At 40.2% G+C, this 19,094-nt stretch overlaps 1 protein-coding gene across 5 annotated transcripts in view; it reads right to left on the reverse strand.

The window, feature by feature from the left end:
• Window positions 1-1,990: 1,990 nt before the first annotated feature.
• LOC146524412 (glutamate receptor 3) overlaps window positions 1,991-19,094 on the reverse strand; it is a 97,031-nt gene continuing 79,927 nt past the window's right edge. Inside the window, exons 13-16 of one of the 5 annotated variants that reach the window (XM_085171593.1) lie at window positions 11,114-11,361; window positions 7,267-7,381; window positions 5,600-5,847; window positions 1,991-2,298 (exon numbers count right to left, since the gene is read on the reverse strand). In XM_085171593.1, the coding sequence (XP_085027719.1) occupies window positions 5,602-5,847; window positions 7,267-7,381; window positions 11,114-11,361 (609 nt within the window). In that variant the 3' untranslated portion in view covers window positions 1,991-2,298; window positions 5,600-5,601. Of the gene's footprint in view, window positions 2,299-5,599; window positions 5,848-6,618; window positions 7,382-10,221; window positions 10,337-11,113; window positions 11,362-19,094 lie in introns of those variants that run through there. The other 4 variants (XM_085171592.1, XR_014875900.1, XR_014875899.1 and 1 more) reach the window with 4 other exon arrangements.

Here is a 19,094-nt window from a genome sequence, read left to right on the forward strand (position 1 = left end):
AGGCGAAAAAAAGATCACATGCCAGATGAAGCTGTCAATGGAGCCCTCAATCAGTAGATGCAATGCAGACACAGAGAGAGAACCAGATGGTGCTAACTATTGATCCGAAACATGCACACATACTTCCACAGATCAATGTTGAACTGGTATAGGGAAAAACTCTGCTCTCTGTGTTGCTGTCTGCAAGGAGAGGGAGCGGGCTGCCCGGGATGCTCATACTCCAGCAGTATCATGCTCGAGTTAAAGTATGCAGTGTGTTTAACCTCTGCTGAGATGTTTTCCTATAATCCCTTCAGGCCACTGAATCAGCCCCAGTGTTTTGTTCAACGCAGACGGGTTTAAACAATGTTGTGAAAGCACACGCACTAGGACACAGGAACCCTTTCTGTACATTTTTATTTACAAAATGTATTAAAATTCTCTATACAGCGCCTCACTAATGAGGTTCAGCAAATTATGCATGCATCTTTTGCTCTTTTGTACCCACTACTACGCCTGGCGATATTATGTTTTCTTTTTGCAGAAGGTGAGATGTACAAAAAAAAGAAAAGGGAAAAATATAGAAAACAAAAAAGGTGAAAGTGGTTTTACTAAAATAATTACTAGGGCTGGCTTTCTAGCATTAAACCTAAGGTGGCTTTGTGAGTAGTAGAGCTCGTCAAGCATCATTGATTTCACATGCAATTTCTTATAAAATAAAACAAAAAAACAACAAATAAGGAGGAAAAAAGGGGAAATCAATTTTCAATTGTGTCATATAAATAGTTCTCGTTTATCTAAATGTACACATCTTTCTCTGTTTGCTCTTTCTTTTTTTCACATTGTCAGTTTTTTTTTTTAAATATTTATATATATTTATATATATAAAACTATCTGCCCATAGTTTCAGGTGATTTGATAAGTGTCTCCCTAAATCCTATGGAATCACAGTCGTTTTGAAAGAAAAGAAATTCTTACAGCAATATGTAAATGTGCTAAGCTCCAGGACTCTCCCTGGTTTAACCTTGTAGAAATCTATTTTCCATTTTATTCATAATTTTCTTTTTTTTTTTTGTAATTTTCATTTACTAAGTGAAGTCACTAAACACTGTAATGCTCATTAAAGGAAATCAAATCAAAAAGCGAACCACAGCTCATTGTAAAATGTGCAGTTGTTAAAGAAAATGGTAAGGTAATCCAAAATACTACAGTTTAAAAGCCATTACTGTTATCCTTTAATTGGACTGCAGTTAATCTACAATTGAATTACCCTTTTTTGTTTGGTATTACTTTGATGTACAGAAGACTTGAATGACTCAGGAAAAAACACTGTTCGGAGCGACAAACCTTAGTGAGTCAGTGCCCCTTTGATATTTTACAAACTGTAAATCACAAACAGATTTCTCTTTCCCCAGGCATGAATACTTTGCTTTACACACTCGTCATACAAAACACACTCTTGGCAGTATCGGAAGTGTGAATTATGACCTGGTCCCGTAGCGCGTGAAAGCCGAACCAGGTCATCTTCTCATCTCCGTGGGTCCCGTCAAACTTTCAGAAGACAGTGGCAGCAGCACCAGAGTTAAGAGTACAAACGACACACGTCATTGTTTTGGACTGAAATGGCATTTCACTCTAATAAGATAAATCTATCTTTTAAAACTAGTACATGGTCACTAGAAGTGACTTAGAGCAGTATAAAAGCTATGTCATTGTAACCAGTGTATAACAGTGCACTGTGTGGATCTAATAAAATAATCTGAACACACAGAATCAGTGAAAATCTGGCAGCAGAAGAATGAAGAGTAATCTGATCGCATTAAATACAAGAAACCAATTATACACTTGTCATGTGAGATTTGTCGTCTTTCTGGCACTTCAAAATGTGCTTAGGGTTGCAAATGATGGCTTTTGTTCTCTCATTCATGTCACGTCATATATATCTATATATATATATCTATATATATATATATATATATATATATATATATATATATATATATATATATATATATATATCTATATATATATATATATATATAGATATATATATAGATATAGATATATTACTGCACCAGTCCTCTGTTTTGTATGCGTTTCAAGCAAAAAGCAATATTATCAATGAGTTGCATTGATTGGAGTTCCATAAGGCACTGATAGGAGGGAACCACGCAGGCTCGTCCCATGACCAGTCCAGTCGTGTCGTCATTGCAGATTATCGTGCCGTGTCCGCCCAGGAGGATCTGGCAATCCTCGTGATCCTGTGCCTTTCTTAGATATAGTCACAGTTGTAAGGGAAAATGGAAATGTTTCCTAAACCTGTGACAGCACAAAAAAACAAAAGCAAACAATGGAAAAAGTTAACTTTTGTTCTGGACAACTCATGTTGAACACATGACTTTTTATTACAAAATAAAATGTGGGGATTTCCTTTTTGGCTGAAATGCAGTATCTTTTATTATATAAAGCTTTGTTTGAAAGGCTCTACAATTCACTCGTCAACATCAAATATCTTTAACCAAATTAACACAAATACATCTTTCTGCCTCCATCCTAACCTATTTCATCATGACTGTGCTGACACGGTTTGTGGGAAGGAAAGGCAAACAACTCCCTCGACTGTGATCAGACGTTGACTGTCTGACGCACATGACATCACCTCTTTCCAACCAAGTCCTGCCCACTTCAAACCAGTCAGAAGAACACAGAAACACACTACAGAAGCCTCTTGTGTAAACAGTCGAAACGAAAGAAAAGAAATGAGCGCCGGTGGATTCCTTCGCTCAGAATAAAGAACTGATTGAAAAAATGTGTTCTCAATGAAAATCTGTTGACAAGTCACACTTTGTGTCTAATGAGAGCACACGTGCAAACAATCTGATCAAATCCAAGATGAATTTTTAATTATGTCATTATCAGTGCATGCTTATCGTTGTTCAGTGCATTTCTGTAGAACTGCTGCAGAGGTAGTCTGCAACTTCTCACTGGCCTCTACTGACATTTTCTGTGGAGGTTTTTTTTTTCCAGTGGAATTATGCGTAGAAAACAAACCCATGAAAACAGGTCAGTGCACTCTGTGGATCATTCAGGGTGATGTGGTATATATTCCTGGTAAGGATAAGGTAGATGTTCTTAAAGCTTCAAAAGACTATTTATGTTAGCAATGGCTCTGTGCAGTGTGGTGGAGGTTGCTTGTAGTGATAAACACTCGGAGAATTATCACACATCCCATATTCCTTTATCACTATGTAGTTTAACACCTTTTGGCCCGTTTCATTTGGTTTTACTTTAGAATGAGTATAGAGATGCCTGCTGTCGCGTCAGAAACTAGTTTGGAAATGCCTTTTTTGCACATTTTGGCCACTTTGCACATTGCTGCTTTTTTTAGTTTGTTTTTTGAAGCCAAGCAAGAGGCATCTGCCTGAAAACTGTGGGTGCTGCATACATATCCTGCTTTATTGTCTGTTTTTCTCTAAATGGGGCCATGAAGTCATAAATGAAGATAATACTGTATTAAATAAGCTGAAATTTGCAAGACCCATAATAAGGAACAATTTCATTGAGGTCTGAAATTTAGACAAGCGTAAGTGTGTTACCAGAACCTGAACCTACATATATTTTAATTCTTTTTTAGCCAAGAGGTTTCACAAAACACAGCATGTTTTGGAAATTCAATGCACTCTTACATGTAATATTTCTAGATGAAGTATGCAGCTTTTTTTGGTAAATAAAATTTCCCGAAAAGCTTGCACTATATCTTACCTTCCTCTACAGGACAAATGATTAGGTAGTGAAAACAGAGGGGAATTTAGTGCTTACATGGATCCCAAAACTAAAAAGCTATGCAACAAGTTTAACAGAAACAAAGTAATGCTACAGTTGTATACAGTCAGCTACTGTCTTCAATGCTACTGTCTGACATAATACACCAATTAACTGTATTAAATCAGCAAAAATCACAAATCTGTTGCCATCTATATGCAAATTAATGTTGAACAGGAATTTACATCAGAATAAAATGATTTGGCAACCATGTTGCAAAGAAACGTTCCACAGACCACTTGCGCTCATTGGTGCAGACCTGTGCTGCAATCGGATTTTTACTCTTGAGTGACTAAGCCACAAAAGTAAGTGAAATGTAAAGATTTAAAGATTTTAAAAAAAAGCATTGCACGGTCTGACCTTGGGGTGAGTTTGCTGGGAGGCACAGTCCTAGGAGGATTGGCAGCTGTCTTGAATGTTTTCCACTTGTGAATAATCTTTTTCACTGTAGAATGATGGACTTTAAATTGTTTGGAAATAGACTTCCCAGACTGATGGGCAGGAACAATTGCTTCTCTAAGATTATTGCTGATGTCTTCTGTCTTTGGCATTGTGTTAACACACACCCGAATTCTGCCAGAACCGCTGCCTTTATAGACACACTCACACTTGCTGTTGATCAGTTAATCCAGTACATTTGATTAGCAGTATTTGGTTGCTAATCTTAATTGCTGAGCACGCAGTATGGGCGTACTTAGCTTTTCACACAATGCTTTTGCATTTTAGCTAACTTTTTGTTAAATGATGACATGGTTTGATAGTTGTTGTTCTTTATCTAATGTTGTTTTTACCTCATTTTGAGACCTGCTGAGCACAGTGGCCCTGAGACGTCAAATGCGCTGTAACTTAAGAAAACACAAGCAAATAGAAAAATGCTGCAAAAGCATACAAAACCCAACGGAAATTTTAAAAAAGGAGCAAGAGTTTCCAAAATAACATCACAGAACAGAACTAAAGTGTTTTTGTAGAAACAATAATGTGACGGAACAGCTGCGGAAGTTACAAGTGGCTAATGGTAAACATGTATATGAATCATGCGATTAAAACACACATTATCCTGCATCTTTTTCCCTCTCACAACACATATGATTCACCCACTTCTTTTAAACATGTCTCAGTGCAGTGTTTATGTCACTTATTGTCTCCCCCAAAACACAGTTTTTTGATGGCTGTAGTTCAGGAGGTAGAGCAGGTCATCTACTAATTGGAAGGTTGGTGATTCGACCCAGTCCGCATGCCAAAGTACTCTTTTGCGAGATGAAGTTGCTTTCCGATGCATCCATCAAAGTGTGAATGTGTCTGAATGTTAAATAGAAAGCACTTAGCAGTAGAAGAAAGTGCTTGTGTGAATGAGGCAGGTTGTATAAAGTGGTTTGTATGCTCAAGGAGAGTAAAAAAGTGTTGTATAAGAACCAGTTTATTACTTTTGTTGTTGTGATTTTTCTTCTTTCATCATCTTTTATTTACCTTTCTTTGTGTTTTGTGTCCTTTTGTAGCGCTTTTCTGTTTGTGCATGTTTTCTTAGGTGGCAGTATGTTTAACCTCTCAGGGTCATTTTTTAAATTGTGTCACAGAACAAAACAAAGAACAGCATACTCTAGGTTGATACGATCGGGCGTGTTGCTTGATATGCTACACACAAAGCTATATGGTACACAGTATAAACAACAGTGTGCTTTTTCACAAACAGCAGCTACATACCAAACAGACAGTGGAAGACTTAATTCTGACTGATATGGCAGGAAGCTAAATGATTCATCAGAGTGCACGATGGGAACAGTAAGGCGAGGCGACGTACCTCTAGATCTTAACGCTCTCGGTTCCGTATACGTTGTAGCCTTCTCTGTATGTGGCAAAGTTCTGGGTGTTGGTCGGGGGAGCCGGCTTAAAATTCTGGGCATTCTTGGCCATTTTCAGCCGTTTGGTTTCTTGTCGTGATTTATAACAGAACTCTATCAGTGCCACCATCATGGCCAGCCCCAGCCCTCCGACCAGAATATAGAAGACACCAGCCACATTGCTTAGGCTGAGAGCACTTGTCTTGTCCTGGGGGGAAGTGAATAACATTGTTAAGAGTTTTGCAGTGGAGCTAAGGCAAAAGAACAAAAGGCAGCCTGCATCCTTCCAACTGAGCCTCGACTCAACAGTAAAACTGACTTAAGTGGTAAATGATCATACTCTAGATTATCATGCTCTATATTACTGATGCTACCAAAGGGAGTTTATGGTTACTAACAGCTACAAGCAACAGAAATGAAACGTGTAACGAGCTGCTAAGCAATTTCAACTGAAATTATATTGCTATGTTACAAATTTATGAGGAACTTGAGATTCAGATATAGTCAAACCATTCTCCACTTAGGAGAAAGAAGCCAACTCTTGCTGGTGAATGTAGAGCTAACCTGGCGCTATGCTTCATACATGTAAAATGGCTTCTGCTCTTGACCATATAAGGAAGCTGGTCAGTATCGCATAGGTCGACAGCTGTGAACATCCCTGCCCTTTCAATTCTCTAATGGCAACACTGTCATACAATACAGTCAAATTCATAGTAGATGAATGATAGCTCAATTAAAAAACACTATATAAAAATATATATCAAACCATTTTGCTGCTGTTCACTTACCAAACATATTCAATAAAATTTGTTCATTGGAGTTTTACTATTTGCAGTTTAACCCTATGAGCATGGCGTTACCATGATGCTATCCAGCAACTCTAACCTGTAATCTGAAGCTTTAACTGTATCTCAGAGGGTTAAATAGTGGGTGTATTACATTCCTCACCTTCTTGTAATGTGCAAACAAAACCTCTAACCTCATCCGAAAGCAGCCAGATGATTTTAGAGGACACCCTACGGTGCTCTCTCCGCTTCGAGAAGTTGAATTTGTGTAAATCATCACAATAAGAGGCTTTGCTTGTTCATCACACCACAGGAGGCCAAAGAATCTAATAGACACATCTCGATGCAAACTAGTAACAACACAAATAAATCAAATTTTCATTAACAGTGTGGTAAATAGAAGCAGCAGCATAATGGTCAAAGTATCATGAATGTCAAGAATGAAAATGAGCAAAAAATAGCATTTATCAACAACTATTAACTGCTGTGATTCAATCAAAAGAGTGTGTCTTAAAGGCACTTTAGAAATGTCCCCGCAGCATTACCATTACAGTTTTCACACACAAAAATGAGTCTTTATGTTGTCAAAAAGTCATTTCTACAGCATAAAAAAAACAAAAAAAAAACAAAAACGGTGAATCTGGGGAAACAGTGCCTTAGATTAAAGCCACCGGTGAGCTGTGTTAACAGCTCGTGGCAGAAAAACTGAAGAAAAGAAATAAACTATGTGTAGCAAATAAACAGAATGCATACTATAGATGTCAGAGAAGTCTTTGTCTTGCATATGAACAGTACGTCAAAATGCAATTTGGAATCAGTACAAAAGACCTGCAGCGACTGACCTTACTTCCAGAGTCCTTGGTTCCACATTCACCCTTATCGTACCACCATTTGTTTTTCAGCTTGTCTAAGATGCCTTGTTCACTGAGTTTCAATACTGCAAGGTTTACAGGAGTTCTTCACGTGGGAAATAACATAAATAACATTATATTATGTTATTTTATGTTATTCAACTTTTAAACTACTACATACTTTACAAAGCGATAAAGCAGGGCACCTGGCTATTCAACATCACAAAGAGCAGGCATTCTACCTATTACCTTTAAACCCCTACTCTAAAGCCAGGACCTACCCATATCGCTTTGAGTAATCGGCAGACGCTGTTCATGGGGCGACAAGCAGGTACGCAAAGTACAATCTGCAAGTCTATAAACATCAAAAAGCGCCTTGGTGCACGCTGGTTCTTTGTGTGTGGGGGGGTGTAGTAGTCGCAGAGGCTTTCAGTGCAGCATTTAACAAGTTCATTCCAACATGAGCAGTTGTCTTAACAAACAGAAAAATCTAAGCACTGAAAGAAACTTTTGCATATGCAATGTCAGTGTAATCCTGCGTCGGCTAACGCTAACTGTCACTGCAGTGACAACAGTCAATTCTGGAGGTATTACAACCAATTTCCCATTTAAGCAACTGTGCCCAAAAGTGAAAGCCTAATTAATTCTCGCATGTTCTATCCTGACATATCGCTAAGAAAACCTTATCTTCCAATTACACCAGATTAGTGTCAGATGAGTGTGTCCCAACTAAACTGCAGGCAGCTGCAGGACTAAGCTCAAAAAGATTCGGTGGAATTTAACTCGTCTCGTATTTGCCTGCAGCTGCACAATCTGACGTTTGACACAGCTGTTTCCTGCTGCTTGATAACTCCAGAAGGTATATCATGATATTGTACTATTGCATGTCAACATACATTTGCATAATAGTCTATTGGGGTAAGTTACTTCAGAGGAGGTAAAAAAATTTCTTTGCATAGCTCAATAAAGATCACATTTTGTAGTTGTATTATGACTATATTGGTTTAGGTAAATCTCTCTGTGAGAAGGAAAAGCAAACTGGAAGCAAAGAAAATGTATTGGATCGATAAATTAGTGACTACTCCCTGGAAACAATGTCCCCCGAGGGGATCTCTTGCAATGCATAATGCACTGAGAGAAGATTATACCACTATATATCCCTCATCACCAATCTGGAGAAACAGACTGTGAAGACCATACCATTGTCTTGGCTTGGAGAGACATTGATTAACAATGCAATTACCCTGTAACATGCTCTGTGTCTGAAACTCAATCTAGGCAGCGCCGTGTTTCGCCTAAGGGCAAGAAAGAGCAGTGTTAAGTGCGTGCGCATGCAGCACGCGAGCACGCGAGCACGCTTATGTGCATCTCCTGATGTCGGCTGGAGCGTGTAGTTGTGAGCAGGACAGGGGCCAGGCGATTCACTGTTTGGAACACAGCGCTTCAGGCCGCTTTATTTCCACCTAATCAGAGCTTTCCACTGAGTCCCGGAGAGTCAAAACAAGCCAGGAAACAGACAGACGGTACATACCTGTGCATGATAATAGATCGATGGCAGCGCAAGAGACAGATGCTTTCAAAAGCTCTGAACAGCACAGGGAGGTGTCCTGAGCTCATTGACTACAGAACACAATGATGTTAGCAAAACACTGGAAAAGAATGTGACTTTTGAACAATGCTTTTCAGTAATGAAAGCCCTTGTTTAGCTTTATTTCACGTGTGCCTCATGAAGCCTCTTGCGGTGAGTACAGAAACGCATCGCAGCTCCTTACCTGCTCATTGGAGTCCAAGCCAATCATGACAGAAATGACAGAGCGTAAAGACACAATCTGCATTTCATGGGATCTTGCAGCTTGACTGTAATGTCGCCATGTCGCCCACCTATATCATCCTATGTGTGTCGACAGCATCGTTTGTCATAAAAATGACCTGCGTTTTAAAAGATATCATACTCGTGCCTTATGGTATATGTAATCTGGAGAGAGAAGCACAATGCTTAATGGTACTTAGGTCTAAGTGGCATTACGCTAAGCTGTCACGGGACAGTCATTCATCATTTAACCACATGTTAAAGATGGAGAGATCTGATGGTCAAAAGGGTCACAGCTGGGTTATTAATGTGTTCAATTAGAACTGCATGCAGTGGAACCAAACCACAGGTGGTTTACCAGAGCTCCCATTAAAAAGTCTTTCTCTTTAATTAGACTTCTCACGTTTGCCTGCAATGCTTAGTCCCCTCAAGACGCCGCTGTTCCCCTTGCTTTCTTGTCGGCCTCTGTTGAGCGGCCGTTTAGCGGTTGATCTGTTTTTTATTTGTTTGCTATTAAGGTGAACTGGCTTTTAAGTTGTCGTCCACTGTCATAGAAGTGAAGCAGCAGTGTGGTGAAGTACCGCGAAGCCATATTTTAAAGGATTAGCAAATCTCACCTCATCTCACCTAAAATGAAAGCCTTTTCAGTTCAGTGTCGCTGGCAAAGTCTGTTCTTGAATTAGACCAACTGGCTATACTCATCATCAAAGCTGCCTAAATAAAGCCCTAATATTTGAGGCTGGGTGATCTGTCCCACACGTGAGTAAGGGTGAATAAACAAGGCTCAACCTTTCACAGCGGCAGGGCAGACACATTCACATTTGTCCTTTCCTGTAAACACTACTTTGTCAAACAGAAACACGTGTCCTAACTCTCTTCTGTACTCTTCTTCGTCTTGTAGAAGTTTACCTTTAGCATCCATAAATATTTTTCTGTTGGTTAAGCAAGAGCTCCTCAGTGTGATCTGAGCCGTTAAGCCGTCTGGTCAGACTGTCGGTAAATTTGGTAATCTGCCTTTGGGGCAGCAGCAGGTTGGTTGGGGGCAGACAGTTGGTTTGGTTCTGGTTGGTTTGTTCCAACAGCCTTGCCGATTACTCTGCACTATGGTACCCGATTGTGGTGACATCGAGGCTGACCTTGGAGTCACCTCCCCCGCTGCCGCACTCTCCCTTGTCGTACCACCATTTGTTTTTCAATTTGTCCAAGAGGCCTTGCTCATTCAGTTTTAAAACTGCCAGGTTAACAGCATTTCTTGAAACGATAAAACATAACTTGTAAGAAAATGCACAGGTCCGTGAGAAATCTAATGCAAGGTAATAATCGTACTAAGCATCATGAGAGTAGTTAATGGTAGAGAGGCTACCACTGTCAAAGCAGGGGGCTTATGCACAGAAAACTATCGGTTAAAATCAGAATGGTCTAGGGAAGGACAAATTGTTTAAGAATTTCAGGAATATTGAGAGATAAGAAAGGCTCATATGAGGTAGAGACAGTGTTAAATCTTGGAAAAAGGTGGCATAAAGGGTTACGTAGTTTAGAACTGAAGTGTGCGGGATGGGGACACTTGTCATTGAGAAGAAAAGTAACAACAACAAACATCATGCAATTAACATTCGTCACAAGTGACAGCGCAGCTTTTAAAGGCTAAATTGAAAAACCATTGAACTGTTAAATTAAAAGTGACAACACAACAGTCAGGTAGGACAGCACACGGGACAGAAGGAGAGATCGAAGGAGAGAGAAAAGCAGTGAGAGAGACATAAATATGAAATTATTGTTAGCTTTAGCCTCATTATCTGGATTTGAATGCTCTGTTATAAAACGGCGACTCTTTAGAAATACAACATTAAATATCGTTAATTAACTTTTGTATCCAAGTGCAATGAAAGGCATACAACCGTTACCTCTGTGTCCATTAACAAGAAAAAAAAGGAAGGAGAGGAAGAGAAGAGAATGACAACAGGGGGACATCAGGGTAGGTGGAATACTATAACAACATAGGGGATATTGTTATATTATTCCACCCACCTTAATGCTGAGCCTTTGGGCGTCGCCACACCGTAGCCTTTCGAGTCGAGGTTCCCGCCGACTTTCATGGTGTCGCACGGCTTCCGCTGCTCGATGTACTCGTTCATAGTGGACTCGAGGAGAAAGGCAAACTTGCCCTTCGACTTTCGTACCCGGGCTACGCCATCGGGTGTGGTCTTAACAAACACAGAGGGCTCAGCGGATTTCATGTACGACCACATCTTCTCGTAAACTGCTATTTTGGATCGCTGCGCAGAGAAGAGAGGGAGAAAAGGAGTAGCTTAGAAATCTGAAAAATCACACATGTGCAATGGATTTTGTCATATTTTTGTGCTTCGTGATCGTACGATTTAAAAAAATGGCATCGTGAAGTATTTATAGACATCTTGGAATGAAAATGTGTGATATCTTTAAATACTTCCAGGGAATAGAGCTGACAGACCTTTATGAGATCATGAAGTACAAGAATTTACAAAATCCATTCCTTTTATCAGCATTCTGAAAATGTACCCTTTAAGTACGTCACTTGAAATTCACTGAATGGAAAAATCAGTTATGCAAAAAAAGATCTTTAACAATTGAAAGGGTGTAAATTGCAGGTAATGATCATTCTATCTGAAAAATTTGCACAGGCCTCGGATTTGTTTCCTGAAAGTTCAGCCTCAGTGGGCTGAGCCTGAGTTTATGGTCCTAATTTAACTTGTAGAACTTATTACATTCATTTATTTCAACAACACTGCTAATGAAATATCTCAACTGTGACTCTGCACTGTAGACGAAGCGAGAGAAGCGAACAACAAGGCAACCCATCACAAAGTGACAAGGATGAGCATTTTCCCGGCGCCCGCAGACAGGCTTAGTGAGCCTGTAAAATCTGGAGGAGTCGGGCACTATCTATAATAAGCATCAATTAAATTATTCAATGCCGCTGGATTTATTTTGGCATAGGCATTTCACACATCCTGGTGTGATCCTGGTCCAAGCAGTGATGAGCCATACTTTCCAAGTGCTGAAGATTGGATCCCACATTAAAAAACAAACAAACAAACAAACAAAAAAGCCAACACACTTTCTTTTAAGCAAAGGCCAGAAAAAGGAAGAGCAAAAAGTAAAAAATAAAAAATCATAAATTTGCACGTAGAAAATGACCGTAGCATTTGATGTGCCAAAATCTGCCAGAGATACACTATATTGCAAAAATCTGCTTTCAAACACACATGGACTGGAGAAGCATCTTATTTTTAATCTACAGGGTTTACAGGGCAGTTGTAACAGCTTCTTGAAAGGTTTTAGAGTGTGTCTATCAGAATTTTTTATTATTCGTCCAGAAATGCATTAGTCGGGTCAGACACTGATGTTGGACGAGAAGGCCTGGCTTAAAGTCTCTGCTCTAATTCACCCCAAGAGGTGTTCTTTCAGGTTGAGGGCAGAACTCTTTGCAGGCCAGTCAAGTACTTCCACACCAAACTTGCTCATCCATGTCTTTATAAACCTTGTTTTGTCTACTGGTGCACGATGAGGGAACAGAAAGGGGCATCCCCAAACTGTTCCCATAAAGTTGGGAACATGAAATTGTCCAAAACGTCGTACTGTTCTCCTGGATACTGCCAAACCCAGACTCGTCCATCAGATTGCCAGATGGAGAAGCGTGATTCGTCACTCCAGAGAGCAAGTCTCGACTGCTCTAGAGTCCAGTGACAATGTGCTTTGCACTGTGCTTGGTGATGTAAGGCTTGGATGTGTAGAGCTGTAGCTTCCATGAAGCTCTCTACACAGTGTCCTTGAGCTAATTTTTTTGGCCACATGAAGTTTGGATGCACTATGCGCCTCAGCATCTGCTCTATGACGGAGCAATCCAGCCACCTCTGCTTTGTTATAATACCACTAACAGCTGACAGTGGAATATTTACTTTTGGCAACATAGCGTACTTTGCTGTGGCCTTTTTCCCCCTCATACCACAAATCATTAGTGTAACAAGAATGAATAATTCATAATGTTAGTAAATTAAGATAACAAGACTGGGTGTGGGTATAGAGGGAGTGATTACCTTTTGTATATATTGTTCCAGTACTCCCTTGCCCATTTTTTGAGCTATCCCCTCTAGCTGTGTATCCTTTCTCTGCCCCGAGCTAGATATTTCAAGTGTTTCCTGGTTTTTAGACTTTGTTATTCCCCTGCACTATTAGCATCATTAGCATTGCTATTATTAAAGCTTGTAAGTAAGTAAGTAAAACTTTATTTATAAAGCACCTTTCAAAATATAAAATCATAGAGTGCTTCTGTCACAGTATGCCGAAGCAGACTGTATAAATGTGAGGAGGACAAAAGGCGAGCTGTTTAATATGGCTAATGGAAAAATACTAAGGCAAACAAAGATGAGAATAAACAATAAACAACCTTATTCGGGAAAAATCTTAAACATGAAACTTGGCCTGGACACGTGGATACAAATATACCTGGAAGATGGAAGATGGAACCACGACAACATGACAACGCGAACTTGACAACATGGACAAGAGGGCAAGAAAGATGACAGACTTACAGAGAAGACCAAAGTGAAACCTAACTAAACTAAACTTAAGGTAACCAAATGATAATCCCATTACTCAACATATTTAAAGGGATAACTTAAGAACTAGTGCCGTCAGCATTAATCTCATTAAAATGACGCTAACGTCATAACCGCACTAACGTGGCTCCCTTAGTGGCTCAGCGCGGATCGCCTTGTGCGTGGGGCTGCGCGGCTCTAACGCGTTAACAGACTAACCGCACAAACAAGCTAACCACCTTAACGCAGCCGTGCAGCCCCACGCACAGGGCAATCCGCACTAACTTTGGCATTAGCGTTATTTTAATGAGATTATTTTAATGAGATTAACGCAGACAGCACTAGAAACTCAAAACGTAAACTGAAAACGCTGGGTCAGAGACCCAGGATCGTGACAGCTTCACAACAGCCAACAACTGATAAAAAAAACAAATCAAGAGAAATTAACAGAAAGCAGATTTAAAAAGATATGTTTTTAACTGGCTTTTAAAAGAGACCACTGATTTAAAATCAGTGGGAAGGCAGTTCCACAGTCTGGTGGCCACTGAACAGAAAACTCTGTCTCCTTTTTTTCAGCTTAGTCTAGGGCACCAACAGCAGGCCCCAGTTACAGGACCTCAGGGACCTGCCAGGGACAATGGGTGCAAAAGCCCTCTGATATAACCTGGTGCCTGTCTGTGAAAACAATCCTCTCATGATCCTCACAGGAACATGACAGTTTGCTGTACAAAAAATGTTTTACCTTTGATATTTTATATATTTAGCATGCTTAATTAAAAACAAACAAACAATGGGCACAATTGTCATACAGTTAAGTTAACGTGCTGACACCTGTGGCTTTATGCGCCCAAACATAGTGACCAGAGCACAGGCACATGAATTGGTAAAAAGCCCCCTGTAACTAGAGCAAATCCATCTCTGATGCATTTCTGTTAATAAACAAAAACATTAACCTTGACCTAACAAAAGTGCTTTTACTTGCTTTATGTAATCATATACAATTTGTTTGCTGGCATCTGTCACAGTCCATCTGTCATTTCATTCTCACAAAGGGTGAGAATGAAATGAGACAGCAGCATAATACAAATTAAAAAGCCTGCATGATAAATGTTCAGAGCTCAGATGAAGAGGAATTCAAGCTGTAACGATAGCTGCTCTGCTTTAATTCAAATACAACAGATGAGGCTAAGGAGAGTTAGATGTGCTATATTTGACAACAGCCACATTCAATGTCTTCAGTTTGCATGTGTCAGACAGCGTGAAAAGGACGCTAGTTTTTGGAGGACATTTCCCCAAAGACACGGGGCTCATCTGTTCAGCGGTGGGAAAGCTCCAGACGCCTACTAGAATGAAGAGAAAAGAATGGATCTGGGCATTGATTACTGACGACAGAGTGTGCTGCCTCAGTGCTTTATGAAGTCAATTCATCAATAGCAGGACGGGGAGTGGGGACCAAGTGCGGCCGAAACCTAAATAGGCTGGTTTCACTGCTTCTGCTAAAGTCACCACTGAGACGCTTAGACAAGATAGAGAGAGAGAAAATAAGACTCAGTGAGAGAGCCCAGCAGGGAAGGAGGGACGCTGGCGCACAAATGTGCATACTGGCAACACAATGGCACGTACAGTACACCCACAAGAACACGCCACTAAGAGCCTACTCCCTTACAATGTAATCATTCACATTCCCATCTATGGTGGTCATTTAAAATTCAATTAGGGAATAATGACTGTAAAAGTCCATAATCAATGAACAGACAATTTGTTGAGCAGTTAAATACGGCCATAAATACAGATTTATACACTTGCCACTCCTTTACACTATATAATGGCCCTGTTAGAATATACTGCTGTGTCCTAAATGAGATTCCCACGATTTGACAGGGAATGGCTGTGATGCCTGTGTCGCATGACTCTGTGTTCGCTATCATGCAAATGTCACAACCCTCCTTCTCTAGATGTCTTTTAAATTACTAAGATCAAGCACAGTGTTGCTATCTTCATAACAAAGTACCTAAATAGTGAGTCTCAGCCTACTCTCCTTCCTACTTACCTATCTGCCTACCTAGGCGACATTGTTACATCATCTGTGTAGGTGGTTTTCCTGCAAATCTGTCTGAAACTGCGAGTTTCCTGCATAAAGACAGTCTGTTATTTAAGCCTCCCGACCTAAGAGGCGGAATAAAAAGAGCAGGACTTTCCTCGAGTAAAACACAGTCAGGGGAAAAACGTTGGTTCATCTGGCTCTGTTTGTGAGTCTCCAATAACTGCAGTGGGTTCACAGTTTATGGATTGCATTTTCCCAGTAGGATGTTAACATTAAAACACTATAGTTGCTAGTAAATTACTCATATGCAAAGATATTGTGTCGCAATATAAGAGAAGATATTTAATTAAAAGGGTATCCAGCCAGTAAATGTTGGTCGGCATCATTAATGCTTGAATGGAAGTATTGCTGTCGTTGCCTTAATAGAAACTGACATAACCAGATTTCAAATATAAATTGGGATAAAAGTGAGTTTTATTGTAGTTTTTTTGTTTTGTGTTTTTAACCTCCTAGGACCTGGCGTCCACGTATGTGGACATCACATTTTGGGATGTCTAGACAAAAATAATACATTTTGCTCTACAAGGGCCTGATATCCAGATATGAGGACATTATATTGCCGCTGTTCTATCGACATTTAAAACAAATGTCCTTATATGTGGATCTCATTTCTCTCAGAAACAAAAATCAGGTAAAAAAAAAAAAAAATCTTTGTTTTTACATTCATCAGGTCCCAACATGCCCAAATATCAAAGAGAAATTAAAAATGCATGCCATGGAAAAGTTCAAGTCTTAGGAGGTTATTATAAATGAATGAATGTTACACTAATTACACTAAGTTCCCCACTTAAAGGTCTTTTTGTTTTACAAAAGCTTTTCAACTCTGGTATGAAAACAATAATTTGTTAGAGCAAATGTTCAATTCAATTCTCTTTCATTTATTCAGCACCAAATCACAACAACAGTAGCCTCTAGTTGCTTTATATTGTAAGGTAAAGACCCTACAATAATAGATTCATGAAAACCCCAACAATCAGACAACCCCCTATCAACAAGCTTTTGGCATCAGTGGGAAGGAAAAACTCCCTTTTAACAGGAAGAAACATCCGGCAGAACCAGGCTCAGGGATGACTGGCCTTCTGCCGTGACTGGTTGGTGGTGAAGGGGAGGAAGACAGGACGAAAGACATGCTGTGGAAGAGAGCCAGAGATTAATAATAACTAATGATTAAATGCGGAGTGGTGTATAAACACACAGAGAGTGAAAGGAGGTGAGTGAAGAGAGTGGTCATTGATCGTAGAATACAAAATCCCCCAAAATATGGTTGTTTTTTTTTTCTTCAAACAATGGCTGCTTAAAAAGAAAAGAAAACATGGTCTTATTTGGATTTACACAAGTCTTGGATTTTAGAGTACAAAAGAAGTTGCAGAAAAGCTCTGTTAAAACTTTAAAAGAAGATTTTTCTTTTTCTGCCATTACCCACTATTCACCTTAAACTACTTTAGATACTAAAGATTTTCCACTGAAACTAATCAGGTTACCCTGTAAGTATCTCTTTGCAATCTAGAGAATGCTTATTGGCCTGAAAACAGTCTTTAAAGTCTTCTGTGATGCAGAGGAAGAGAAAACAAAGGTGAAGAAGGTTTGCATTTCTGTATTTTGAAGATCACTTCTCCGATCAGTTGAAGATTCTATTATTGCAATATTGCTAATAATGCCATTAAATTCTTCAAGGAGAAACACGTGTTTGAAGTTCAAAGTCAAAGAAACTGACCTCTCTGTTCTAAATAACCGCTTAATCTGTATTGATTTGGAATTACGCAGCGTTTCCAGGATGCTGTCCACTGCCCTTCGAACTGCAACCTGTTTTTTATTCTTCCTTCGGCGTGGCCGGCTGCTTTCATTATAGCCTCCCCTACATACGCTCCACTGCTTGTGTATCTTAAAGGCCATCTCCAAACACACCGCCACTACATTTCATTCGACTTTACTTCACTTCCATTTTGTTTGTAGACATCACCACTTTCCTCCAATATCCTGTGTGCCAGGACTACCTGTATCTCAAGTATGCAGAGATGAAAGTTGAGGCTCTGGGGATGTACTTTGTCATTGAAGTGCCACATGCTACACCCTGAATACCAACTGCTCGTCTTTGATGCTCGTTGCTGGACTCCAGTAACCGCTCTCGTGCCCGCTGTTGCCGCTGATCTAAAGTTCGCCCGGGCCCTCAGAGGATGGTGCTTTTCCTCAGAGGTTATGCCTATCTTGCGCTAGACACTTTTGTCAGCTTTCCCTTTTATGCAAACAGCCTCTAATCTTTATAGGAGCCACCCCTTTACCCGGCACTGTACTGAAACACAAAGTGACAAGAGCTCGGGGAGTTGTGTTACAATGCGCTGCATATGATTGCAGGGCAACCTAAGAATTTCTTGCATAAATCTCCTTGACTGCTCTTCTTCGTGCTACCGTGCCCTAATGCAGGTCTACTCTGCATAAAAAAAGAAAAGCTGCTTATTAAACATTGCGTTGGACCCTGCTGAAGCCACCGTGTCTGTACCACAGTAGCTGAGACGTGAAATTGATTTTCATGCTTAGTAAAATGCATTGGTGACTGCACTCAAGCTGCTGCTCTCATCTCTAACACACCTGCAGATCAGTAAGATGCATGATGTTCGCTCTTGAGGCTTGCGGGTAATGTGCAGTCTTATGAGGACAATAGAAAACAATGCTGCACTCTCATTTCTCTGTGCAATTATCATTCTTTCATTATTACACTGTTAAATGAGGTGCATGAAGGGACAGCAGTGTGGTTGTCTTTGATGGTCTCACCCCAGTCTTTACACATAATTAAACAGCCACATCAGCTCATTTTATCATCCCGGCCGTTATTATGATCCAGCTTCTGCCTCCATGTACATTTGGAAATGTAACCGAGCCAAGCCTTTCTGATGGAATAAAACCTCATCAAGAGGATAAACATGGCCTCGCTGGTACAACTCATCATTTTCTAATCATCCAAAACCCAAATATTCAACTGGCTGCATGAAAAGATACATGACAGGAATTCAAATGATGAAACAAACCACAGCAGTGCAGTAGAGCATGACAGCTGCTGTGTTGAGGAAGAGCATTACAAAGCTTGAAGCTATCCCGCCACTGTCTCAAGGTAATGCAGCAGACGGGCTGAAGACAGAGGGCCGAGGAGAGAAGGGTGCCCAAACAAGCAGGGTCGTCTTGGGAAGACGAGCCAAGAACGGGCAGAGGCGGTGCCAAGCGCCTGGAGCCAGTCAGGCTTCCGCTGGGCACGTCAGCGGACTCCCAGGCCAGCTGTCCTAGCTTGTTGTGGGCAGCAGAATCAGCAGACTCTGACACCGCTCTTTGAAAATTC

This window comes from Neolamprologus multifasciatus, chromosome 2 (assembly GCF_963576455.1).
Source record: "Neolamprologus multifasciatus chromosome 2, fNeoMul1.2, whole genome shotgun sequence".
Classification (NCBI taxonomy): domain Eukaryota; kingdom Metazoa; phylum Chordata; class Actinopteri; order Cichliformes; family Cichlidae; genus Neolamprologus; species Neolamprologus multifasciatus.